Source organism: Rhinolophus ferrumequinum, chromosome 6 (genome assembly GCF_004115265.2).
Source record: "Rhinolophus ferrumequinum isolate MPI-CBG mRhiFer1 chromosome 6, mRhiFer1_v1.p, whole genome shotgun sequence".
NCBI lineage: Eukaryota > Metazoa > Chordata > Mammalia > Chiroptera > Rhinolophidae > Rhinolophus > Rhinolophus ferrumequinum.
In genome coordinates this window covers 45,829,988-45,856,433 of record NC_046289.1, presented here as the reverse complement: position 1 = coordinate 45,856,433, position 26,446 = coordinate 45,829,988, and the positions used below count along the sequence as shown (strand labels likewise).

General features: G+C 50.4%; 1 protein-coding gene and 2 long non-coding RNA genes across 5 annotated transcripts in view; 2 read left to right on the top strand and 1 right to left on the bottom strand.

Annotated features, from left to right (window-relative positions):
- Positions 1–16,806, top strand: part of LOC117023918 (uncharacterized) — a 27,570-nt gene extending 10,764 nt beyond the window's left edge. The window contains exons 2-4 of the long non-coding RNA XR_004423278.1: positions 12,994–13,133; positions 14,791–14,971; positions 16,730–16,806. This is a non-coding gene — a long non-coding RNA (uncharacterized LOC117023918). The remainder of the gene's footprint in view (positions 1–12,993; positions 13,134–14,790; positions 14,972–16,729) is intronic.
- PIF1 (PIF1 5'-to-3' DNA helicase) lies at positions 15,039–26,446 on the bottom strand. Of its 3 annotated transcripts, none has more exons than XM_033109161.1 (13): positions 25,894–26,446; positions 21,661–22,243; positions 20,656–20,788; positions 20,450–20,575; positions 20,180–20,333; positions 19,974–20,088; positions 19,791–19,897; positions 18,439–18,578; positions 17,959–18,065; positions 17,110–17,197; positions 16,818–16,963; positions 16,031–16,222; positions 15,039–15,842 (listed from the first exon to the last, which is right to left on the bottom strand). In XM_033109161.1, the coding sequence occupies exons 2-13, from the start codon at positions 22,222–22,224 to the stop codon at positions 15,783–15,785; spliced, it is 1,932 nt and encodes a 643-aa protein (XP_032965052.1). In that variant the 5' UTR covers positions 22,225–22,243; positions 25,894–26,446; the 3' UTR covers positions 15,039–15,782. The 3 variants fall into 3 exon arrangements, with proteins under 3 accessions (XP_032965052.1, XP_032965051.1, XP_032965053.1); XM_033109160.1 differs by lacking the exon at positions 25,894–26,446 and adding an exon at positions 22,966–23,034; XM_033109162.1 differs by lacking the exon at positions 25,894–26,446 and adding an exon at positions 22,966–23,034 and having other exon boundaries at positions 20,180–20,321.
- Positions 22,005–23,047, top strand: LOC117023919 (uncharacterized). The gene is made up of 3 exons (XR_004423279.1): positions 22,005–22,099; positions 22,446–22,656; positions 22,907–23,047. It is a non-coding gene; the product is annotated as an uncharacterized LOC117023919 (long non-coding RNA).

Below are 26,446 nucleotides of genomic sequence, written 5' to 3'. Positions count from 1 at the left end.
CCTTTGAAGCACAAAAGTTTTAAATTTTGATAAAGTCCATTTTATCTACTTTTGCTTTTGGTGTCCTGTCTAAGAATCTGTTGCCTAATTTGAGATTTATTCCTATGTTTTTTTCTAAGAGTTTTATAATTTTAGTTCTTACATTTAAGTATTTGATCTATCTTGAGTTACTTTTTGCATATGATGAGGTAAAATTTCCAACTTCATTTTTTTTTTGTGTATGTGAATATCCAGTTGTCCCAGCACTTTTTGTTGAAAAGACCATTCTTTCACAATTGAATGGTCTTTGCATTTTTGTAGGAAATCAATTGACCATAGACACATGGGTTTATTTCTGACTCTTAATTCTTTGCCATTGATCTAAATGTCTATCCTTATGCTAGTACCATTCTGTTTTAATTACTGTTGGTTGTTTGTGGTAAGTTTTAAACTCAGGAAGTGTGGATCCTCCAACTTTGTTCTTTTTCAAGATTGTTTTGGCTATTCTGGGTTCCTTGAAATTCCATATGAATTTTAGCATCAGCTTGTTGATTTCTACAAAGATGGTAACTGGGATTCTGATAAGGATTGTGTTGAATCTGTAGATCAAATGGGGAGTATTTGACACTATTGAGTATTTGGGGAGTAAATGGGAAGTATTTGACACAGATTTAATTGCTAACACTATTAAATCTCCTGAGCCATGAACATAGGATGTTTCTCCATTTATTTAGATCTTCTTTAATTTTATTCAACAATGTTTTCTGGGGATGTTTTTCACTTCTCTTGTTAATCTATTCCTAAATATTTTATTCTTTTTTATGTTATTATACATGGAATTGTTTTCTTAATTTTATTTTCAGATTGTTGATTTGTGTATAAAAATGCAATTGATTTATGTATATTAATCTTTTATTTTGCAACCTTGCTGAACTTGTTTATTAGCTCTAACAGTATTTTTTTATGGATTCCTTGGAACTTTCTGTATACAAAATTGTGTCACCTGCAAATATAGTTTTATTTCTTGCTTTCCAACCTCGGTGCCTTTTATTTTTATTTTTTGCCTAAGTGCCCTAACTGGAACCTCTAGTACGATGTTGACTAGAAATAGTGAAAGCAGACATCCTTGTCTTGTTCCTGATCTTAGGGGGAAAGTGTCAAGTCTTTTATTTTTAAGTATGATGTTAGCTGTGGATTTTATGTAAATGCCTTCATCAGGTTGAGGAAATTGTCTTCTATTCCTAAGTTGTTTTGTTTTATTATAAATTAGTTGGATTTTGTCAAATGCTTTTTTTCATCTATTGAGATAATCATGTATTTTTTTTTGTTGTTTTTAATTCTATTATAAGTTATATTACATTAATTGTTTTTTGGATGTTTAACCAACCTTGCATTCCTAAGATAAATCCCACTTGGTCATGGAGTAATTCTTTTTATATGTTGCTAGATTCAGTTTGCTAGTCTTTTGTTGACCTATTGGCCTGCAGTTTTCGTATGATGTCTTTGGTTTTAGAATCAAGATAATTCTGACCTGATAGAATGAGAAATCCTGATAGAATCCTTTTCTGTTTTCTTGTAGAGTTTGTGAAGAATTGGTATTAATTCTTTAAATGTTTGGTAGAATTCATCAGTGAAGCCATCTGAGCCAATGGATACTTTTTTTAAATATTTCAATCTCTTTACTTGTTATAGGTCTATAGGGATTGCCTATTTCTTCATGAGTCAGTTTCAATAGTTTGTTTCTTTCTAGAAATTTGTCCATTTTATCTGAGATATTTAATTTAATGGCATACAGTTGTTTATAGTAGTCCTTTATAATTCTTTTTATTTGTGTAAGTTTAGTAGTAATGTTCCCTCTTTCATTTCAGATCCTTGTAATTTGAATCTTCTTTTTTTCTTGGTCAATATAACTAAAGATTTGTCAATATTGTTGATTTAAAAAAAACACAACAGTTTTTGGTTTATTGATTTTCTTTATTTTTCTGTTCTCTATTTCATTAATTTACACTGTAATCTTCCTTATTTCCTTACATCTGCTTGCTTTAGAGTTAGTTTGCTCTTCCTTTTTCTGTGTGTTAAGGTGAAAGTTTAAGTTATTGATTGAGATCTTCTTTTATAATATAGGCATTTACAGCTATAAATTTCCCTTTTAGCACTACTCTGGGCTGCATTCCATAAGTTTTGTATGTTGTGTTTCTATTTTAATTTATTTCATTTATTTATAGTCTAACTTCCCTTGTTATGTCTTCCTTGGACCATTGGTTATTTCAGAGTTGTCGTTTAATTTCCACTTATCTGTGAATTTTCCAAACTTCCTTGTGTCATTAATTTCTAATTTCATCCCATGCTGTCTCACTTTCATTTTTGAAACATATTTTTCCTGGATAAAACATTTTAGGCTGATATTGATTTTTTCTTTCTGAATTTTAAAGATGTGGCTCTGTTTCTCACTTGCATTGTTTCTGACAACAACAAAAATCTGCTGTCCTTATTTTTGTTTGTGTGTAATATGTCTTTTTCCTCTGGCTGCTTTTAAGTCTTTCTCTTTATCACCTTTTAAAAGCAATTTATGATATACCTTGATATAGTTTCTTATTTGTTTTCTTTTTTCTTTTTCCACTTGGGTACAGAGTACTTTACTGACGGTACATGCCAAACTCCTCCCCTTCTTCAGGGTCTCTGGGATGGAAATTGTGTCAAGGATGAGAGATTCTCAGTGTTTTGGGAGATTGAGTCGGGGCGAGCTCCCCAGCAGCTAAGGGCCTCTCTTTTCCTCTCATGCTCAGCGGGGCTGGTGATCCAGAGAACTCTTACTCCGTGGATGCCATATAGAGACTATAAGGTCCGTCACCCTGTTGCTGTAGTCAAACTCATTGTTCTGCCAAGAAAGAAGCTTGATAAAGTGATTGGGGAGGGCAATGTGAGCCTTAGCATCGAAGGTGGAAGAGTGGGTGTCACTGTTAAAGTCATAGGAGAGACAACCTAGTCCTCACGGTAGCCCAGGATGCCTTTTAGGGGGCCCACTGATGCCTGCTTCACCAGCTTCTTGGTGTCTTCATATTTGGAAGCTTTTTCCAAATAGCAGGTCAGCTCCATGACCGATACATTAGGGGGAAGGGACATGGAAGGCCATGCCAGTGAGCTTCCCATTAAGCTCAGTGATGACCTTGCCCACAGCCTTGGCAGCACCAGTAGAAGCAGAGATGATGTTCTGAGCAGTCCCATGGCCACCACACCACAGTTTCCCAGAGGGGCCAGCCATAGTGGGAGCCTATTCACCCGGGCTACTTTTAAGGTCTTCTGGCTTAAAAGTAGCCCGGGTGAATAGGCTCCCACTATGGCCAAATCTGTTGACTCCATCCTTCATCAGTGTGTCTCAGATGTACCTGGCACTGCACAAGCAGATGTGGCTGTCTGTCAAATGGGGAAGATCAGAGAGCATGGTATAGTTTCTTTATGTTTATTGTGCTTGGGGTTTATTAAGTATCTTACATCTGTGGATTTCTAGTTTTCATCAAATTTGGAAATTTTTCAGTTTTTTTTTTCTTCAAATATGTTTTCTGTCCTCTTCCCTCCTTTGGGGGCTCTAATTACACACACACACACACACACACACATATACATATATGCATATATGTTAGGTCACTTAAAGTTGTGTTATAGTTCACTGATGCCACGTTATTATTTTTTAAGCTTTTTTTCTCTTTGTGTTTTATTTTGGATAGTTTCTGTTACTGTGCATACAAGTTCACTAATTTTCTATGCGAATGTTTCATTAATCCATGCGGTGTGTTTTTTTTTCTCTGACATTATAGTGTTCATCTCTAGAATTTCAGTTTGGGTCTTTAAAAAAATATCTTCTATATCTCTACCTCACAGGGTCAGTCTTTCCTTTATCTCCTTGCACATATGAAATAGAATAGAATTATAATAAGTGTTTTAAACTTGTGTCTCCTAATTCTGTCATCTGTGTAATTTCTGGGTAGGTTTCAATTGATTGGTTTTTCTTTCTGTCATGGGTCATGTTTTCCTGTTTCTTTGTATACATGCTAATTTTTATTGGTTGCCCGACATTGTGAATTTTATTTTGTTGGGTGCTAGATATTTTTGTATTCTTATTAATATTCTTGAGCTTTGTTCTGGGGTGCAAAAGTTATTTGGAAATAGTTCAGTCCTTTCAGGTCTTGCTTTTTTTGTTAGATAGGGCCAGAGCAGCATTGAGTTTTTAACCCACTTCTAAGCCAAAAACTCTTTTGAGTGGTCTACTCAGTGCCCCATTAATTGTGAGGTTTCCACTCTGGCTTGTGGAAGCCCTGTGTGAGCTCCCAGGATTGTTCTCTCTAATCCTTTTGGGTTGTTCTTACCCTGCTTTCTGATAGTTTCCTTACGTGCAAGCACCAGGCTGAATTACTGAAGAGATACTCTCTGTAGAGCTCCAGAGTTCTCTATGTGCTGCTCTCGCCTTGTCAGTTCTCTGTGTCGTGTCCCTGGGCTCCTGGCTTCATCTTTCTACTGCAGGGAGACTGCCAGACTCCACCTGCCTTTCTCACTCAGCTCTGGTCTGGAAACTCTTCAGACAGTAAGACGGAACATTCTTAGAGCACACCTCATTTGTTTTCTGACTCTCGGGAGTCACTATTTTTCATTGTCTGGATCCAATGTCTTGAGAACCATTGTTTCATATATTTTGTTGGGTATGTTAGTTGTTTTAGGTGGGAATATAAATCCAGTCCCTGTTACTCCATCTTGGCTGGAAGCAGGAATCCTTATGATTGTTTGTGAATTTGTTCAGCTGGCATTAGTTGAGGGCGAGCTTGCTACGTACCTCCCTCACACTGGTCCCGTGGCTCCCCAAACACTGCACGTTTTCCCGTCTCAGGGCCTTGCATGGGCCCTTCCCTCTGTCTCAATGCTCTTTCTAGCTGTACTTCCCTCTCTCAGCTCAAAGGCCTTCTCTGATTCCCTTGTGTAAAGTGAATTGGTCTCTTTTATTTCCCATTACACTTCTGCTTTCCTTTACAGCTTCTTTTATTTGAGTGTAGGGAGGAATTTTTGTCGGATTCCCTGGAGCCAGCTCAGGGCCAGGCACACTGTAGGTGTCCAATAAATATTTATGAATGAATGAGGTCTTTGCATATTTCACGGTGCCTGTCATATAACAGCTCAGTCAAATTGGGGGGTGCTTGGCTGACGGGAACATCACTCACTCCCTGCCCTAAGGTGCCCAGCAGGGAAGGGATACTGGGCCCCTGGACTGAGGCCACACTCAACTCACTCTTGGCCGCGCTCTCCTTTGTGATAACCAAAGGCCCTGCGAGCTGGCCAGGGGAGGGCTGACAGGTGGGGCTGATGAGTTCCAGAGCCAGACCTCTGGGCCTCGGCACAGCTCAACAGAACCGGACGCTGGGCAGCAGCCAGAGCCAAGCTTCCATGACGTCCAGGGTCATGACGTCCCTCCCTGGGCCATGACCCCCCCACCCCCAGGCCCTTGGTGGGGCTTCAGGTCTCACCCTCCCCTCTCCAAGCTGTCTGCCACCAGGCTCTGGGGAAAGATAGAGCCCTCCCCCGGCTCTAGTCCCAGATCTAGTAGTATGACCATTGCAACTATCAGAACACTCACAGAATTAAAGATTGAAAAACACTTTGTAAACTGAAAACCTTCTATAAGTACTCACTGAACTGGAAAGGCCTTAGAAAGTATCTGTTCCAAACCCCCATTTTTGATAGAGGAAGAGATTGAGGTTTAAATGAGATAATGTATGTAGACTGCATAGCACCAAGCCGAGGACTTTGTGTTTTATTCTAGCTACTCACCACCTGCCTACCTCTGGCTAAGCGGCCTATGCCTTCCCGACAGCCCTCCCCTCCTCAGCTGGGGGCCTTGATCCATCTGTCTTCAATAAGGATTATAGCAATCATTTTTGGAGCATTTATGAGAAGCCAGGCCATGAGCTAAGCACTTTATAGGCATCATCTAATTCTCTTGTCATAGGGTGAGATAGGTTTTAGTGTTCCCCACTTTACTGATGAGGAAACTGAGGTTCGGAGACATTAGGTAATCTCCCCAAGACCCTACAAATAAAAAGTGGCTGAAGCAGTGTTTAGACCCCAGGGTGGAAGGTCTCCAAGCTTCTAGGTTCGGTTTCTCTCCCCTTAGGAGTCTCTTTCTTCTCCTCCTCCTCCTTGTTCTTTTCATATTTATTGATTTTCACTGTATTGACTTTAAATATGGTAAGAAGCTGACTGTGAGAAAGGGAACCAGTGATTGAGTTAAAATTAAGCTAAGGGTGAAAGTACATCACCTCTGGCTTCAGTCACCAAGCAGTCTCTTCTGATAACTTGTATTTCCTGCCAGCTACCCTCTCCTGAGCCTTTAGGGAGGGTTTCTGAGAGCCCATTTGGTCAGTCATCGGAACAGGGCAAGACAGGTCTACAACCCCCTTAGAATCTGCCCCGGTGCCCAGCTGTGAGCTTTCTGGAAGTTGGCGATGTGGATGTCTCTGAGGGTCAAAGATAATCTGGATCAGAAACAGTCCTGGGGTAAAAGGGAGCGTGGGCCCCAGCCTACAGACCCAGCTGTGCCCTCAGCAAGTGTCCTAGCAAATAGTTTTGTAGGAGCCCCTAGTTATACTTTCCCCACAGGATGATGGGAGCTGCAAATGCAGGCTGGTAAGTGGGGTCCAGCCCTGTGGGAGCTCCATGTGGCAAAGTCACCTCTGATGTGGCCAAGGTGGGGGCCTGTCTCAGAGGTTGGGGAGGACCTCACCAGTTTGGATGAAAGAGAGTGGGGGTGGGGTGGGCAGCCTTTGCAGCACAGAGAAGCCAGGAGTCCTGTTAGGCTATCCAGCCTTTCCCAGGCTCCTTTCATGTGTCCACTGTATCCACACCACAGCCCTGAGAGAGGGGTTGACAGATGAGGAAACAGGGTCCAAGACAGCAGGCCGGATGTGCTGAATGCCAGGTGATGAGGTGAATCATTCTGAAGGAGGCCTGTGGGGGCTGTGGGAGGTTCCCAAGTCTCTGGAGGTTACCTGGGCAATGTGTGGGGTGGCTTATCAGAGTGGAAGAGAGTGAAGGCCAGAGATGGAGCAGAGGCTGTTGGAGTAATCTTGGTGAGCTAGGCCTGGGCCAGGGCAAGTGCCTGGAAACAGAGTCCTGGGGGGAGAGGGCTGGGCTGATGGGAGGCGCGGGATGCCTGATCTGGAAGGGATCCCAGAGATCATCCACCCAATCCACCTGTTTTACACAAGGAAACTGAGGCCCAAAGAGGGAAGGGGGCTTGTCCAAGGGCACACAAGGGGTTAATGGTAGAGCCAAGCTAGAAAGACCCTGGGAAGCTCAAGGACACCCCCATTTAACAAGGAGCTGAATCTCCTCCTAGAAGAGACCCTCCTCCCCCTGGAGATCAGGTCCCCACCTGAGGTTAGCAGGGACCCCAGTAAGACCCTGGCCTATCCTCCTTTTTCCTGGGACACAGTTTTTGCTCATCTGTGAAATGAGGCCACTGGACCAGCTGAGCACTGTGGCCCTTTTCTGCCTAGAGGAAGATGAGGCTAGGCCTTCCTCCTCGCCCTGTCCCTCAGACCCCTGTTCAGCCTGCCACTGACATGAGGGTGGGGCTGGCCGCTGGGGCTCACATGCCTGAGGAGTGAGTGCCTGGTCCCGAGGAGGCAACATGATCTGTAAAGGATCCCTGACCCTCTCCTTTTGAACCCTGGAGAGGGCGTCTCAGTCATGTGAGGACCACAGGGGGATTAGTCCAGCTGAGAAGGGAGGCTGGGGAGGCAGCCACCTGGGGAAAGACCAGCAAGAGGGTAAAGAAGGAAGCAGGCTAAAGCAGGGCCTTGGGCTCCCGGGGAAAGCACTGAGCTGCTGGAAAGGGCCCTGCTGGGGCCCTGCAGTGGGAAGGTGCCCCAGCCCGTGTCCTTTGGAGGGTGTGGGACAGGCCACCTTCCAGCTCTAAGTTTCTGAGTGCATGAACCAAGTCAAGGTGAGCTTTTGGGGTGGGTGGGTAGGCCAAGAACCCAGGAGAAGGGGAAGGAGAGGTGTGGTGGGCCTGGAGAAAAGAGGAGGAAGGCAGAAGGGAAGAAGTCGGGCCCCGCCTGGGAGCTGAAGCAGGCAGAGGAAGAATATGGGCAGGGGGCTTTGAATGATGCCCGGTCCTGGATAAGAGTCACTGTCAGGCGTTGCATGCAACCCCGGGCACAAAGAGAGCTGGCAGAGAGGGGCAGAAAGCAATAGCTTTGGAGCCAGCCAGGCCTGGATTTCTGACCCTTCTGTTCACTAGCTGTGTGGCCTTGGGCAGGTCTCTTGGCCTCTCTGAGCCTCGGATTCTAGAACCAAAGAGCAGTTGTGTTTCATCCTTCACACTGGGCTGGCTGTGAGATTAGATTTCAATCCTATCCAAGACCCTCCCTCTCCCCTGGCTGGTCACCCTGGTTGTACTTCTTTACCCAAGCATACACCCCCTGGGGACTAGCATTATTCCCCCGTTGTCCACCCCCAGGGCCCACAAGGGGCTGCTTGAAGCATTCCGGGAGTGCCCCAAGCCCTCTAAAGGGGTTTGAGCCAATCCAGGGCCTTTGCAGAGAGGGGACCAAAATGGGAGGCTGGGGAGTGGGGAGGGCAAGGGCCTTTGCAAGGCTCACAGTGGGAGGAGGGAAGCACATGCCTTCTTTACCCCCGTACCTTCCCTTCCCCCTCCACCCTCTACTGGGATACTTGGGGCTCCCCTCCCCTTTTCCTGCTTGTCTTCTCCACAACAAGGAGAGAATGTTATTTAGAAGGAGATCAGGAGATTTGCCTTAAATAGGCATGGAATACTGTGCCAGGGCCCAGGGTGAGGGGTGGGGGAGGAGGCCACCCTGGGTGTTGGCGAGAAAGGAATGGAGCTGAAAGAGAGAACAACCTCTGCAGGAGTGTGCACCGCCCTTCCCAGTTTACCAAGCACAGCCCCTTGATTCACCCTGATGCTGACTGGGGCAGTTGGTCAAGCAGGGCTTATTCCCACCCCACTCCCATTCTGAGGATGAGGAAACTGAGGCCCAGCTCAGGGAACTGACATGCACTAGCTACCAAGTGGCACCTGAGACTGGATACCATGGTCTTTCTGCTGCTACAGTCCCCAGGAGCTGGGAGAAGGTGTTCAGGGAGGCAAGAAGCCCAGAAGACAGTGCCTCCTGCTGCAGCAAGGGTGGGGGCTCCTGCAGGGTGGGGATGTCTTGAGGCCTCCTGGGACCCCGGGCCCCACCATCAGTTCCCAGGCCTTTGGCTCCTGCCCCCAGATTGCCCCTGCTGGCCAGCCCCGGCTTGTAACTGGACGCCCTCCTCACTCCACACCTTCCCAGGTGAGCTGGGGCTCTGCTTACTGAACCCAACACCTGCCGGGGGAGGGAAGTGAGGCAGCCCTGTAGGTGGGGGTGGGGAAAGCATCTGCCAGGCGGCTGCGAGGCTAAGGAGTGGGATGCTGGGCTGCTAGCACCGTCACTGCCCTCCCTACAGGGCTTGTCTGGCACCTGGGGTTCACTTCCCTATTCAGGGTCTCCTTCCAAGCCTCTCCCTTTCTATCTTGGCCCCTCCCAGCCATTTATGTCTCAGCAGGTGATGCTCTTGGAATCCTAAAGAAATGGAGCCCTGAGTGTGGGGTTTCTGAGACAAAGCTAGGGGCCAGGAGGCACCCCATGTTTGCTCCTTTTTTCGAAAGCTCTGAACACCGAGGTGAGGCCTCAGACCCCTGGGACCCATCCTGGCTCCACTACTTACAGGTGTGAGACCTTGAGCTGCCCACCTGTGAGCTTCAGTCTCCTCTGTAAACTAGGTCTTAAGATCCCCCTCATGCAGATGCTCTGGTAAGAAGATGGAAGGAAGGAAGAAGGGGGCAGTTATGACAAATGCACTCATAGAGCAGGGCTGAGACCTCTTGTTGGAGGAAGGAGAGGGAAAAACTCCCCTTCCCCTTAGTGGGTGGGCCCAGCACAGAAGACTGTGAGAGAAAGCATTCACTTGCTCTGGGCTCCTGTTAATTCTCTTTGTTATTCTCCAGGCCACTCACAAGGCAAGCAGCGGGAGGGGGGTGCAGGCCAGTTAGGTAAGAATAATAAAGACCGATAGGAGAGAACCAGGAGGGTTTAACCTTGTGCCTGGCCCCACCCCAGCTCTTGCCTTGTCCTAACTTCATGGATTGGCTGTTAGCCCCATTTCACTAATGATGAAACTAGGTCTGAGGATTTAGGCAGCAAGTCCAAGGTCACATGGTAAGTGGTGGAACCAGTATCTGACTTCAGAGCCTTCTTGCTGACTTTGCAAAAACCCCAGGACCCTGGGACTTGGGTTCCAGACCAGCTTGCAGGGTGGCCTTGGCCAAGTCACCTAACCTCTCTCGAGATTAGTTTTCTCTCCCCATAAGGTGGGAATATCTCACTGTCCTCTCAGGGTTATTGTGGAAAACAAGAGGGCTAATGAACACAAACCATGAGGCATTCAACAGATACCAGCACAAGCTTCTCAGCAAAGGGACCCCTCCCTCCCTATGCTTCCTGGGCGCCCAGCTCCTGAGGTGTCCATGTGCCCCACCAGGCACTCAGACTGGGAAACAAAGGACCTGCCAGGTCTCTGAGAAGGGACTGAATGACCACTTGGCGCCACCTAGTGGTCTATGGAGTGTGGAGCGAGAGGGCCTGGTTGCTCTGGGATTGGGGGTTTGAGCGTGATCATTGGCCCCTGTGGGGGGTGGGGAAAATATGCTAGGACGTCAGAAAGGATGAGGTCATGCCTCGATGCCCTCCCTTGGCCACTCCCCTGAGGGTAGGGTGTAGTGGGGCACTCCGCCGGTCCACTATCTCAGCCCCACATCTTATTCCCTGTGGACGGCTGTGGGAAGACCACGGGGAGGCCACCGGGTCCTAGTTCCATCTCTGCCACTGCCTAGCTCTCTAGGCCTCAGCCACCTCCTCTTCAAAATCGGAGTAAACATCCCTGCCTCTCAGGGGACTGAGAACTGTCATGTGTTCTTTCATTTACCAAACATTTTATGAAGTGTCTCCTTTCTGAAGTCATGCTGAGTGCTGTGAGGACACAAAGGTGTCTAAGCCAAGTCTCTTGCTACCAAGGGACCCACCGTATTCTAGGGGGAGACAGATGTAAATTGCTAATTACCCTCAAGGCAGATCCCAACGGGCACTAAGACACGGGATACCTATGGGGGCCTGCAGGTAGTGGGACTCACAGGAGCCCCTCTTGCCCTGCAGGGGGGCTCTCACCCAGTGCTGAGCCTCCTCAGGGATAGGCCTTACGCCCCACCACCCCCATCTTCTCTTGCTTTAAAGTCTTTAATAAAGGGGACCATCAGCTCCATTTTTCACACCTCTGTGCCTTTGTACCACACAGTTCCCTTTTCTTAAATGCCTTTCTCCAACGTGTCCACCTGACAAACTCATCTTCAGCCTTCCTCTAACAAGTGGGGGAGAGGGGTGGCCGGTTAGCTCAGTTGGTTAGAGCGTGGTGCTAATAACACCGAGGTTGCCAGTTCGGTCCCCGCATGGGCCACTGTGAGCTGCGTGCGCCCTCCTTTAAAAAAAAAAAAGTAAAGAGTGGGGGAGAGAGTGGGAAATCTCGACAATAGGCAACTAGGGAAGAAGTCACGGTGTCCCCCAAACAGTGGCACAGACACTCCCACCGTCACAACAGCATGTTCAGGCAGAAGGCAAGCACTATGTTCCCCTAAGGCAGGCTGTCTGCATTCTCTCATTCCTTTATTCATTCCCTGCTCTTGGCCGGCTCCATTCCATGTGCTGGGCTGGGCGCTGAGGCTTCAAGAGGAGGGGACTGACTCAGTCCTGTTCTCAGGAGCTTCGTGGTGCGGGAGACAGACCCACAGCCAAGCACAGCACAATGGATGGGCTCAGAGTCGGGACCTGACCTCTCTGCTTAGAAAGGGGCAAAGCTAGTACCTGGGACACAGAGGAGGTGATGTCGCAGATGAGTCACAGGTGTTAAACTGGCCACTTCTGCTTTGCTAGAAACATGTAGCCAATCAGGGAGGTGTGAGGGGGGCAGCATCTGCTTTCTCGGACCATCTTCTAAGTGAGCTTTCCCTGCCCTGCAGATATTTCTGTTAGTGATTCTTTAGCATTTGTCACCATTTGAGGTTATCTTGTTATTTGCTTATTGTTTAGAATCAGTATCCCTCCCATGGATGCCGCATCCCGAGGCAGGGCCACGTGGTCTGGTTTACTGTGGTGTCTCCAGGGTCTAGCCCAGCACCTGGCCTATTAGAGGCATTGGATAAAGGGATGTGGAACAAATGAATGAATGAACACACAGGATGGGCAGGAAGTCTCCTTAGTATCTCAGTATGGGGATATTTCCTCCTTTGTTCTTCCCATACTTATCCATCCACTCCTATCCCCATACCCTAAGGGGGTCACCAGGACTTTGCCTCAAATTCAGAAGCTACCTGAGGATACCCTTTTCTGATTTGGGCTTCCCAGGTCCAATTCCTTGAGGGCACCATGTTGGGGTGAAGAAGAGTCAGAGAGAAGGGCCCCAAGACTAGAGAGGGGCAAATGATTAGAGGGTCCCCTGGGAGCCCCACAGGGAGGTGGCAAGGTTCCAGAGGGCATGGTGTGAGGCCCCTGGAGAGACTGGCTCTTGGAAAGACCGCCACCCCACCCTGCTCTCGGCCTCAGCCTGGGCAGTTATGGCCTGTAGAGGCTGGTCACTGCGGTGCAGCAGCCACCACGAAGCCCGGGAGGTAATAGGCCTGCTCTTACAAGGCCCACTCCTTGCCTGTACGACCCTGGAGGTGGGGAGCCCTCAGTACTGATGGATATGGCGTTTCCCTCTACCCCCAGGGATACAGGTTAGAAAGTACATTAAATTAGATGTCAAGAAAATAAAGAACCCTGAGGTTTCTTGCTTACCCCCCTCAAGAAACAGTCCACTATCATGATCTGAGCTGAGGGGCAGGGATGTCTGGAGTTCCCCCTCGTAGGAAACATGTCTGTCTGCCTCCAGGGGCCTTCTGGAGACTATCTTCACAAGAGAAGGGATGACTAAGGACAGGACTTTTCGGTGCCGGGGCCGCCTCATGAGGAAGCCGTCTTTAAGCTGGGCAAGGCCATCTGAGATGAGGAAAAGCTGAAATCAGTGCCTGGGTGAGGAGTAAGGGCTGAGAGGGTGAGGGGTGCCTCGGCAGTGTGTGTTGAGGGGGGCGTCAGAGAGGAGGGTCCCAGGAGAAGACTCTCAGACATTCTCAACAGCCTGGCTCTGGGAGATGATGTAAGGTTCATCTCTGGGCAGAAGCCCTGGTCCCTCTTGCCAGTGGCTGCAGAACCTGCGTGGGAGACCAAGCACACCAGTCACATACCTGCCTTTCGGTCTGGACTGAGTGGTACAAGAAGGCAGAAGAATGTAAGCCTCCTTCCCCTCATAGCTGTGCTCAGTATCCAGGGGTGGCTGCAGAGGTCTTCCTAGCCAGCTGCTACCAGCTCCACTCCTGCCGATGCTTCTAGCCTCCCTGGTTCCCACTTATTTCCAAGCCTGGGTTTCTGGGTTTCCTATCACTTCTCTGAGCTAGTCTTCTGTTCCATTACCTTCCTTTCCTGCTTAAGTTATCCTGAGTCAGTTTCTCCTGTTTCCATCCAAGAATCCCAAAGGTGCAGCGCTGTTAGAAAACACAAGACAATGCTATCTGTGCTGAAGTGGATGGTCCCCAGTGTGTTCAGTGGAAGGAGTGAAAAACGCAAGGTGCAACCTGATTGTAAGCTTCCTAAAGGCAGGGCCCCGAGCGTGACCTGCTAACAGCTGGGCCTGGGAGGGGGGCTGTCATGTGAGCAGACGGGGAACACCCCGGCCCTCGAATGGTACCATGTTTAAAGGCTCCCCTGGTTCCCCACTTGTTGAGGGGGTCGCCCTAGTGGGCTTGGCTTCTCCTAAGAGTGTCTTCTATTTGGGGCAGAGAAAAGGGTTCATGCTACAGAAAAACAATCGACTCCTCAAGGTCAGGAAAGATGGTAGTAAGAGAGATAGTCAGGGGTCATCCAGGAGCCCTGCTGGCACCTGTCTGCCAAAGGAGCCAGTGGAGGAACCAGACAGGACTGCTCTACAGACATCGTGGTGATAAACATTAGTAATCATACATGTTAATAACAGCCACTGATTGAGTTCCAGCTATATGGCTAGGCTTTCTCCCAAAAGCCCTATGTGAAAGGGAGTTACCACCTACACTTTATAGGTGAGGAAAACCCTCTCAGAAAGGTTGTATAACATGCCTAAAGTCGCACAGCTGGTAAGTGGCACAATCAGGATGGAAAGCCAGGCTTGTCCTGAGTTTTAACCATCAGTCAAATTCTCCATAGGCGGTAGCCCTGCCTCCTCCACGGGGCCCACAGTGAAGGTAGGAGGCCCCATAGGCCACCTGAACCACCATGGCACTGAGCCCCATGTCAATGGCCTCCACCATTTAAGCAGACACTCCCTGAGCACCTACTCTGTGCACTGGGGCCCCTGCTGGCTTTTGGAAGACAACGATAAATGCCTCCAAGCACCCAGATTTCATGTTCCCTGGCTACCAGCATGGGTTCATTCTTCTTGACCCCTTCCATCATTGGTGATTTCACATTTATGAGCTATTGCTCTCTGGAGCTGTCAAGGCATGCTTCCACCATCACTGTCGGTACCAGCCAGAATTGATACCTTTCACTCATAAGGGGGAAACCTTAACAGTTTTAACCATCCAATGACGGCCCCTGAACAATTTCCATCAGGCTTTTTAATCAACTGAAGCTAGTTTGTTGATCTCTTCTCCATCAGGATGTCCAAGCTGGCGCTCCGGCAAGGCCCACAGTGAGAAAGTTTCAGCCAAGGCTCCCAGCATTCTTCAGATGTTGCAACAGACCCCCTTCTTACCATGTGAATTTTCTGGTGTGTCCTTGTCTGACTATTGGGTGATGGTGGCTCACATTGTCATTTCATTGTGAGTCATCAACCTCAGGTAACTCAGCTTTCCAAATAACCAGTGATACTAATAAAACCTCATGAAAAGGTGCTGTGAGCTCAGCACCTGCCTTTGTGCGGGGGGCAGGACTGGGGGCAGGACACCCAGGAGTAGTCTCCCTGGGATGGGTATAGCCGGTGGCTCAGGCAGGGGTACCTTCTTAAAGAGAGCAGAATACTCAACTCACAATAAGGACAGTTCACAAGTTTATTTGTCCTATAATAAATAAATACAATCTGAGAACATCCATTTCAATCCCCCCCGACACTTAACTCTTCCCCCAAAAGCAGTTTAAGATACGGGCGCACAGTTTGCAGTGTGTGTTCCAATGCCAGGCTCAGGAGCGTGTTTGTTCTGACTGGGCTGGGCTGGGCCTACCTGTGAAGATACCCACAGGTTTCCCTCTCTGTGTGGGGCTGGTACTTAGCCTGAGTTTCCCAGGACTGCTAAGGCCCATTCCTGCTCCTGGAGCACCTGCCTCTCTCCTCCGACACCCAAAGGGGGCAGCGTTCCTGTGTGGCCCTGTGGCCAGCCCTTGCAGAGAGCTCTGTGCTCTAACACCAGATACCCACCACAGGCCCATTCCCAGCTGGCTCAGAAAGGGTTACTCCTGACCCTGGAAGCAGCTCACCCAGGACAAGGGGCGAAACTGAGGCACAGCTGGCAAATGGGTGTGAAGCATTCTCTCTTGACCCCTGCCAGGGGGCTGATAACCCCTTATGAAGGGAGAAAGGGGCACTGATTACCCTCCCCGTTCTCCCCTGGGAGCAGGAGGAGGGGAGACTATCTTTTGTCTTCTTTTTGCAGCTCAAAGGTTTGGGTCCACGTTCTCCTGGTCTGAGCCTGCCTCGTCGTCATCTGGGGACTCCTAGATGAAAGCCAGAGAAGCCGAGTCATGGGCTTCTGCTGTTCTCCAGGGCCACAGCCTTGGGCTCTCCTTCCTCTTGATGCTGTCCCCAGTGAAGCCAGAGAAGGCTCTGCCACCCCCAGTCCAGGCCCCTGGGCTTTTCCTGTCCTGGCTCCCAGGCTGCCCACCCCAGGGGGACTCCCTCTTACCAGGCCGAGGCCCCTGCCTCGCCGCAGGGCGGCATAGAAGCGCAGCACACGGGGGTTACATCGAACCACTGTGGGGTCAAAGTCCAGCACACGCAGGCTCTGCAGGCTGCGGGCCCGGGAAAGGGCCACGTAGGCCTGGCCGCTGGCAAACACGCGGCCCAGAGAGATCTCCACGCAATCTAGGGACATGCCCTGGGGGTTGGAGGGACAGAAATGGATCCAGCTCTGCCTGAAGTCCCTCGTGCCCACGAACCTGAACCCTACCTCACCAGCCCAGCTACTGCCCCTGGATCTCTTTGCCCGGTCCAGAGATTCTCCAGGCAGAGGGATAGGCTGACCCCAGATGGGTCTCTGAGGAGGAGAAGATCCAGGAGATAATCCAGGCTAAGAGTAGAGGGATAGGGGGGAAAGTGCTCAGGCCTGGGTTAGACAGGCATGGGAATGAATCCTGGCTCTGCCTCACTAGCTGTGTGACCTTGCACAAGTTACTTAATCTCTCTGATCTTGGTTTCCTCCTCTGTAAAACAGGAATGATTATTACATCATACAGTCATTGTAAGGATAGAGTTTAACATAACTGATAGTGGCTCAGAAAATGGCACAGCAGATCATAGAGGAGAAGTATACGAGTGCATCGGGGAAAGGAAGGGAAGGAAGCAGAATGGGAAATGCACTAAAGAAAGGTTTATTTTACAACAGGAATTTTCCATCGAGGGCAAGCTCAACCCTGATGAAACCTTTGAGGCCCCCCTTCAGGCCTATCTCATCCCCGACACTGGCTGCTCACCTGGCTCTTGTGGATGGATATTGCCCAGGCCAGCTGGAGGGGCAGCTGCTGCCGGCTGAGGAGCTGGCCCCCGGTGGCCTGCACCGTCCAGCGGTCAGTGCGGATGACCTCAGTGACTCCACACAGGAACCGCACCCGGGGCAGCCCTGAGGGAGAAGCCCAATCTTTCAGTCCAGCTTCAGGGCTCAGAGGTGAGAAGCAGGCCTCACCTCTCCATCCTAGCGTTCTTCTCTCACTTACCCCGGCACCCTGCTCCAAACCCAAGCAATAGGACTGCACCCCCATCACTTACCTCTCCCCTCGGTCTCGAACCCAACAACCACCCCTCGGGCACCATTCACCAGGCCCCGGGACACCGCTAAGTTCTTCACCAGCATCACCTGCAAGGGAAAGAGAAGTGGAGGCACGAAGAGCTGTCCCGTTCCTACACCTGGCCTCAGGTCCAGCAGTGGCTGCAGCAGTTCTGGGAGGCTGGGGTCTGTCATGGAGGGGCACTGAGTCCTAATCCTTAACTGGGCCACTGGCTGTGACCCATGCAGCAAGCGCCTTTATTTTCCCAGGTGTCATTCCCCCTTGTGTCAACGGGGAATAACATTTGCTCAGCATGCCTCAGGAGAGCGTAAAGAGCAATGAGGTAACAGACATCACAGGGCTTTGGAAATTTCCACATCTGTTATTGGGTATGTGTGGGGGCCACAATCTTGAGAGATAGCACCCAAGTCCTGCCACCCCTCTTCCAATCACACAGTACCTGCATCTTCCCCTTGGGTGTTCTTCAGAACCTGAGGAAAGACTCTCATTTGGCCCATTCCCAACAAGGGAGAAGGAAGGAGGACGCTCACGGTGTAGGGTACGTTACAGAAGACAAGTGTGTGGAGCAGATATTTTACTCCTCATTTCAGAGATAAGGAAACCAAGCTTCAGCCAGGGCGAGAAACTTGTCCAAAGCAATACTGCTTGGAGCTCCAAGCATAGGAACAGGAGGGCAGTGGGAAAGCTGAAGACAGAAGGTGGGTGGGAATAGGAGGAACGGAGTTTGCTGTGATCAGAGCTGGGCCATCTGGCTGTGGAGCAGCCTGGGCTGATGGGCAAGGATGGGGGAGGCCCAAGTTCCTAGAGTCTAGCCCTGCTTCCCACTTACCTGGGCCCCCAGCTTCAGCTGAAGGAGCCGACTGACGGGACAATGGGCATCCAGGGTCCGGGCTTGCTCAGGGTCACTGTCCATGGCCTCAAAGCTGTGGACCTCACCTGGGAAAAGAGTCGGGCAAACAGATTAAAAGTCACTGACATGGCTTATCAGACCAGGGCATGGGGGTAGGTAGTGGGGACAGCTCAGGCCTAGCTGGGGCTTTAGAATTGGAGACCTGGGTTCAAGTCTCAACTCCAAGCACTTACTGGCTGAGTGACCCTGACCCATTCAAAGTCACACCTCTCCAAGTCACAGCTGTATCTGTACATGTAAGGTCCTTACATAAAGGTCCAACCTCATGTAAGGACCTTTATGGCCACAGAGGTTGGGCCTACATATCTAAATGATCCCAAGGGCTCAGGCTGCCTGGGAGCCATAGCTGCCTGGAGGCCCCACCCAGCTGGTCTTGCCCAGCCCCAGCTCCCTACTCACCTGGCAGTTCCTGCAGCCGCCTTTCGTTGGTAAGGGTCACGTCATCCTGGTGGGTACAGAGCCTTGTGGCCACAATGCCATCTCGCCCCACCTTGTGGGTGGCTGTGGCCTGGAGCTGGCAGGTCACCTCATCCGAGCACCTGTGGGAGTTGGGCTGTCAGGGCAGAGCCCACCTGAATACCAGGTAGGGGGGGCATGTGGGTGCTATGGTCCAAGTAGCAGGCCATGGGTCAGGCCTGGGGACTGGAAGAGGGCATCAAGGCAAGATTTTGCCGGCCCCAAGGCTGGCCAACTTGTCCTTTCTGCACTTTGACCTCATATATGGGGACTGAGCATGGTTTGGGTGCGGGGGTGCTTGGCGGTGATCCTGGGTGGGCACCCTTTCCTGTGCCTGCCCCCAGGAAGGAGCGAGCCACCCACCCACCCCCAGTGTTCCTCAGGAAGTTGGAGCCACTGAGTGAGCACAGGCCAGGGGTTTGGAGGACCTACACCAGGCACTCATAACCTGTAATACTGGTAACATTATCAGATCAGCCTCCAGGGGACAATCTTCCAGCCCCTGGCCTGCTGTTTTGAGGGGGAAAAAATTGAGCCTGTGTTTCTATTTCCCCCCATTTTCAGGCTTCCTCCACATGGAGAAGACTAGGTGCAGCAGCAACTCCTGTGGGAGGAGGGGAAACAACTTGGACCCACCTTCCCCTGCTCTGCCACTCAGCCTGCCTTCCTCTTGTGTATGCTGTGCACCCTCCTACCTGCCTCCTGTCACGAGGCATAGAGAGCCACTCACCACCACCACCCTCTGCCTAGCCCGTCCCAATCGAACCTTGCCTTCAAGGCCCAGATCTGGCCCATGTCGTCCATCCTCCTGGCCTGCCCACCCCCATGTTAGAGTTTATGCAGCATTTCAACCTTTTGTCCTAGCTGGGCTGGGATGATGTCTGCAACCTCCTCTCCCCTACCAAGTGACCAACAAGTTCTAAGAGTGGAAGGAACTTAGGTTTAGAGTCAGACCTTGGTTCAAATCCCAGCTCGGTCACTTACTAGCCGTGACTTTGGGCAAGTCACTCACCTCTCTGAATCTCAGTTTCTGCATCTGAAATGGGAGTGTGGACATTACTGAGTTCCTCTTGTGTGTCCACCTGCCCAAACTTCCCTGACACCTACTCTGTTCCAGGCCCTGTGCTGGGTGATGGAGACCCCAGTCTTGGGGGAGGTCGGGTCCCAGTGCTCACAGAGTGACCATCTCCAACAGGTCCGGAAGCATTTCACCCCCTTCTCTGGGTCCCTGTGCTCCTCTCTGACCCACTCTTGGATCCTCATCCCGTGGCCCCTTCCCTATTCAAAGGGCCCACCTGCCCAGCCTGACAGCCTGCAGCAGAGAGATAAAGGTCTGGTCCGCCTGCCTCCACACCTTGGTCAGCTCCAGGGTCACAGGGACGCACCTCCTCCAGCTCTTGGCCTGGTGGGGCAGGGTGGGGGTGTCAGAGAACAGAGCAGACCCCTGAGGGGGAGCAGAGCAGGAGGGCGAGTGGTACCTGGAAGCAGAACTTCAGGGGCTGGGAGCCCCTGGTTACAGGAGGCAGCTGCAGGAAGTCCCCACAGATGATGAGTTGGATCCCTCCAAATGGCTTGTTCTGCTGCCGGATGGCTCTGGAGAGAAGCAAGGAGTGCTTTAGGGGCTGGGGTGGATGTGTTCCACATGGAAAACCACCAGAACCCAGCCCTCACTGCACATACTGACCTGGCCACGGCCTCCAGCTTGTCAAACAGGTCTGCCTCCACCATGGAGATCTCGTCAATGACCAGACGCTGGCAGCCCAGCCAGCCCTGCCGCACCCCTGGCCGCTGGGCCAGGGCTACACACTGGGACAGCGGAGCCCGACCTGAACCAATGCCTATGAGCGACACTATTCAGCCTGGGCTGAGACCCCAGCCCTGTCTCAACCCTGACCTTCCCTCCCTCCCTTCCAACAGGCCTGGCTTGCTCCCAGCTCTAGCCAGGGGCTCTCACCTGCAAAGGCATGGAGGGTGGTACCCCCGATGTGGCAGGCTGCCACCCCAGTGCTGGCAGTGGCCACAGTGCCTGTGGGCGGCAGTGAGCCCAGGATACGCTTCAGCAGATAAGACTTCCCTGTCCCTGGGCAGAGGGCAAAGTCAGGGCTACCTCTCCTCCATCCCTCCCCCATCTTCCCCCCACCCCTGACTGCCTCCCACTACCTGCACTCCCAGTGAAGAAAATGCTCTGGCCTTTCAGGACAATCCTCAGCACCTCAGCCTGTTCCTCAGAAAGCTGTGGTTTGGTGGGGTGCAAGCTCAGCCTCTTCACAGGCAGGGGCCACCTTGGTGCTTCCTGGGGAGATAGGGCTGTCTCAGGGTCTCTCACCACCTTCTCAGCATTGTCCCCCACCTTCTTGGCCCAGCTGCAATGCTAGGTCTGGTAGCCCTGTGTCTCTGCTGGCTTCATTCCTTGGAGCCCTTAGGCAGCCTTGGTTTATCTGGAGATCTTGCCAGTAACAAATGGGGTGCAGGTCTCTCCTTGAGAGGGAACCAAGGCTGGGTGTCCACTGACTCCTGATGTCCTGAAGACACCATTGTGCGGGTCTGGATCTCAGCTCCCTCCCCTAGCTTCCCTAAGCCTCCTGGTCCTCTCACTCACCTGTCTTTCCCACTACTCTCGCCTCAAAACACCCAAGAAAAATCCTGCCTAACCAGGGCGCCTTCTTGCCCCATCTCCATCTTCTCACCGGCTTAGTCTCAAACCCCTGTGGTCTACGTACGATCCATCTGTCCCAGTTCACAAACACTGTCAAGCCCACCAGGCTTTGTCACCACCCTATTTGATCACACCTGTTGGCTGCCCCTGACACTGCTGACCACTTTCTTTTCTCTAAAAGCTCCTATCTTTCTCCAGGAAGACTACATTCTTACTTTTTCTTCTGAAGTCTCCTTTCCAGGCTTCCTTTTCAGCTTTCTCTTTTAATGTGACCTGGGCTTCCTTTTCCTATTCTGACTTACCCAGTCTCAGGGATTTCACTATGAGAAACACACGCACAATTCCCACATCTCTGTCATACTCAGAAATCCTATGGATATCTACTATGAGAAAACCAGCATCCCCCTCAAATACCGCCATCATCTTTTCCCCAAACTTCGGTATCCTTGGTCTCTTCCATCTCAGTGGCACACCCAGTCCCCAAGGGGTCCCCCCTTTCCTGTCCTCACGGTACTGGGGTTGGCCCCAGCCCGGGGCTCCGTGGACTGCTTCACCGGCGTGGTATCCGGGACCCGCGTGGCCGCCGCGCGCCGTAACTCCTCAGGCTGCACCGGGCTGATGGTGACGAAGTCGCTGGGCCGAGGGCCAAGCAGCTGCGTGCGGGCAGAAGCCGGAGGTGGCCCCGGAGCCGCGGCCAGCTTGAGGCGCAGCGTGCGTAAGAAGCGGCGCAGGCGGTCCGGGGGGCAATCGGAGAGCAGCAGCTGCACAGCGCCTGCTGGAGGAGCGCCATCCGCTGGGAGCCGCAGCGTGCTGCGCCCCGCCGCGGCGAAGCGAGTGAATAGGCGCGCGGCGCGCAACGGGAAGCAGCGCGGCCGTCCTGCCAGCCCCTGCGACTGCAGCCTCAGCATCAACTCGCGGCGCTCGTTACGACCCAGGCTCAGCTCCGCGGTACGTAGGGCCTGGCGCCTTCGCGGCTGTCCACCCGGGCTCAGTTCCTCCACAGCCACGCGGCACCGCAGCTCCGCGTCCTCGTATTCCGCCGCTGCTGCCGCTGCTAGGGGGCCAGACAGCATCGCCACCGCCTCTGCAGGTCTGCAAAAGGACCGGAGCACAGGTGTCACAGGGACTCAGGGACGTAACAGGTGTTATAGAGACCATGAAGGGGAGCCCGATCTAGGCCACACAGGGTTACGGAGGCTGTCACTAGTAACACAAAGAGGTCACAGAGATGGTAAAAGGACCCTGGGGCCAACAGGAAATTCAATTAGAAATTACTCTCCTGCACAATTTCCAGACAGGAGGTTGGGTAGCATCAAATGCATCCCGGTTTGGGGATCCTCGGTTGTCCGGCATGGTCGCAGAAGAAGGGGGACCCTGAACAGAAAAGAAGCCAGCTTCCAAGAGACCTATAGCGGCCACTGAATCTTCTCCCCAGTAAACAGAGCATCTCACGTGGGGAGTTGAGCAAGGGGTCTGACATGTAATAAGGGCCGTCTGTTTTCCAGGTACGTTCACTGGTTTATATGCAGCGGGGCAGGTCTTAACTATTCCCCGTGTACAGAAGTGAAAACAGGTTGGGAGAGGCCCCTAGGCTGGTATAAGTCCAGGCTGGTGTGATTGTGAAGCCCTGGCGCTTCCCACCTTCAAGATGGGGAAGGGGTAGAGTATTTGACTAGGGAAATCGTGGGGGGACCCTGGGACCCCTGGAATCCGTGCTCCCTCCGTCTGACCCTCTCGTTTGCACCCTCCGGGCAGGGACTCCTTGAAGAAGCAGGCTCTATGCCTCCTATCTCTGAGATCGGGTGGATACTCACTTGCGGTGGCACTCGGACGAAGAAGCTGAACAGAATTGACCTGCCGGCCAAGCTACGGCACTAGGAACTTTCAAATACTAGCAGTAGAGACTCACCCTATCACCAGCCGGATCTTTAAATTACCCAGCCAATCAGAGACAGGGGCATGGCAACGGGCGTTCTTTGGTTGGGTTCCACCCCCCCGAGCTTGGGCTGTACCAATTGCACGCGGGAGGAAGGAGGCTTCCTGTGGTGGCCGAGCATACCAAGTCGCGTGGACGAGTGGGCGTAGCGGGAGAAGGCGGGGGCTGCAGCTGCGCCGCACGTGCTGTGGTGTCTCCAAACGGGGGTCTGAAGATTTGTTTTCAAACTATCGCTCCAACACACTCCTCCCATCTAGCTTTCACCTGGCGGCTGAATTTGGCCTTGGGGAAGAGCTGCTTCTGATCCCTCCCACCTCTGTTTCCACTCCCGGGGTCATTGTCCAGTCCTAGGAAGACCACTCCATGGTCAGCCGCAGCCGCTGCCCCCGCCCCTCAACTCTTCCCACCCTTCTCTGCCTTTATAAGGGTCGTTTTACGCATTGTCTTTCCCACCCATCTGAGGCGCATCAGTGAGGAACTCCGAGACCTGTGTCAGGTGGGCACAATACAAAGGCAGCTCAAAGTATAAGTGATCCCCTGTCTTCAGGGAATACTTATCCCTCCTGTTGCCCTGGATACTTGGGAAATTTATTTTTAATTATCTCTTTTCCCCCTCAGTGAAGCTTAGGATCATACAAGTGAGTCCAGCCCCGTCCCCACCCCCGCCCCCGCCATTTATTTACGTGTGCTCATTTTGCGAAGCTCCAAGAGTTTTGCCTAAGGTCACATAGTAGATAGCAAAAACAAAGCCTTGAACCCAAGTCTAACCCGGCCTGAGCACCTGCATGTTTCACTACTATACCACACTCCTCCCACGTGATTGGTCTTCCAAGAAGGGAATCCAGGCCTGGACTGATAGGCACTGCAATGCCCCAATCCGGTGATTAGAAGTTACTCCTAAGCAAATTTCCTTAATGTCTCAAATTTTTCCCCCTCATATGTAAAAATGGGAAAAAGATGAAAATGTGATGATTGCCCAACTCTTGACTATACTAAAAAACATTGTGAATTGTTTGCTTTAAATGGGTAAATTGCATGGTATGTGGATTATATCTCAATAAAACTTTTAGGGAAAAATCACAAGAAATATATTTTCCCTCTTCAGTGTAGTCTTGACATATGAGTACCAGTAGCATAAAATGTCAGGAAAATGCCTCTTCCTAAAATGTCCATGTTTTAATCCCCAGAACTTGTGAATGTTACCTTACATGGCAAGAGGGACTTTGCAGATGTAATAAGGATCTTGAGATGGGGAGATTATCCTAGATTGTCTGGGTGGGCATAACGGAACCACAGGGGTTCATTGTAGGGGAAAGGGGGAGGCGGGAGAATCAGAGAAGGAGATATGATGAAGGAAGCAGAGGGTTGTGTGTGTGTGTGTGCGTGTGAGAGAGAGAGAGGGAGAAAGATTTGAAGGTGTTATTGCTGGCTTTGAAGATGGAAGAAAAGGCCATGAGCCAAGCCAAAGATTACAAAAGGTTTCTAGAAGCTGGAAAAAGCAAGGAAGTGGGTTCCCCCCGTAGTCTCCAGGAATTCAGTTGTTGATGTTAGCCCAGTAAGACCTCCAGAACTGCAAGATAATAAATCTGTGTCGTTTTAAACTACTAAATTTGTGGTAATTTGTTAAAGCAACAATAGCAATAAGTTATACAGCTAGAAAGTGAAAGAGCTGGGATTATGAACGTAGGTCTGTTCATCTCCAAAGCCGATGTTCTCTTCCCACTACCTTCTACTCGAAGTCAGCCTAGCACACAGCCTGCTCCTTTCCCCCTTTGTCTCTGTGCAGTGCCCAGACTACCTCTAGAGAAGGCATGGAGACGTACACATGGATTTTCTCCCAACATTTATTTTTTCTTTTGGCTTTCAAACATTTTTAATTGTAAAATACACATAACACAAAATTTACCATTTTGACTATTTTTAAGTGTATAATTGATTGTCATTAAAAATATTCAAATGTACAACCATTACCATGATCTATTTTTAGAAAATTTTCATCATACCAAACAGAAACTTTGTACCTATTAAACAATAACTTCCCATTTCTCTCTCCTCTCAGCCCCTGGTACCCCCAACATTTATTCTGAAAATATTCCAACATATACAGAAAGGTTGAAAGACTTTTACAGTGAACACCCATATACCTACTACCAAGATTCTACAATTAATATTTTGCTGATTTTTTAATCACGTCTCACAATTTAGCCATCCCTCCATTCATCAATCCATTTTTTGTTATGCATTTCAAAGTTGCAGACAATGGCACACTTCACGTCCAAACACTTCAACACACATAGCATTAACTAGAATTTATGCTTACATTTTTAATGTAAACTTCACATATAGTGAAATGGACAAATCTTAGGCTTATCGTGAGAGGAGTTTTGACAGATGCCTATACTTGTGAGGCCCAGACCCTTATCAGGATATAGAACTGTGCTAATAGAGTAGCCACTAGCCACACGCGACTAATTTTAAAGTGATTAAAATGAAATTAAATTAAAAATTCGGTATTTCATTTGCACTGGCCACACCTCAAGTCCTCAGTAGACACGTGTGGCTAGTGGCTACCCTATTGGACAGTACAGAAACAGAGCATTTCCGTCATTGCACAAAGTTCTAAGAACATTATCATCAACTAGAAAGTTCCCTCATGCCCCCTTGCAGTCAATCCCCACCCTCAGTCCTCAGGCAACCCCTACTCTGATTTTGTTTTCATCACAGATTATTTTAGCTTGTTTTAGAACTTCTTATAAATGGAATCATACAATATGTATTCTTGTGTATACGGGCTTCTTTCACTCACCATAATGATTTTCCACGTCGTTATCCATATCAGTTGGTGGTTCCTTTTTATTACTGAATAGTATTCCATTGTATGAGTATACCACTTTGTCCGATTTCCAGCTCAGGAAAGGAATGGAATGAATAACCGAACACAGCTTGAATAACGGTTCTCTGGCTAGGCGCTCCTCCCCTCCCCAGCGTAGCCCTCAGATCAACTGGATCCTGATTGGCCGGTGGAGGAGGGAGGCGGAGCCAGAAGGCCCCTTTCAGCTGGGACTGGACTTCCTCTCGGCTTTGAGCAGCCTTGGCATCCGCCTGGTACTCTCTCTGCTCGCTGCTGCCTCTGGGGTCATTTCGGAGAGAAGCGCAACACCGCTCCCGGAACTCCTCGCTTAACCCGAAGGCTGCTGCTCTCCGACTGCCCCCAGGACCGCCTGCGCCGCTCTCATGAGGAATGGGATTTTCTTCATAAAATTTTCTCCTCTAGAACTCTTTCCTTAGGTATTATCTGCTCTCTCTCACCGGTGGTCTCAGTTCAATCCCCGGCTCATTAATAAATACAATGATTTTAA

Excerpts from the sequence above, each read along its gene's own strand:
- PIF1 (XM_033109161.1), bottom strand. The coding sequence starts at position 22,224 with ATGCTGTCTGGCCCCCTAGCAGCGGCAGCAGCGGCGGAATACGAGGAC. Across the intron at positions 18,579-19,790 it reads CAGGCTGTCAGGCTGGGCAG|GTGCTCGGATGAGGTGACCT; the intron begins GTGGGCCCTTTG and ends CAACTCCCACAG. Across the intron at positions 16,964-17,109 it reads GTTCGAGACCGAGGGGAGAG|GGCTGCCCCGGGTGCGGTTC; the intron begins GTAAGTGATGGG and ends CTTCTCCCTCAG.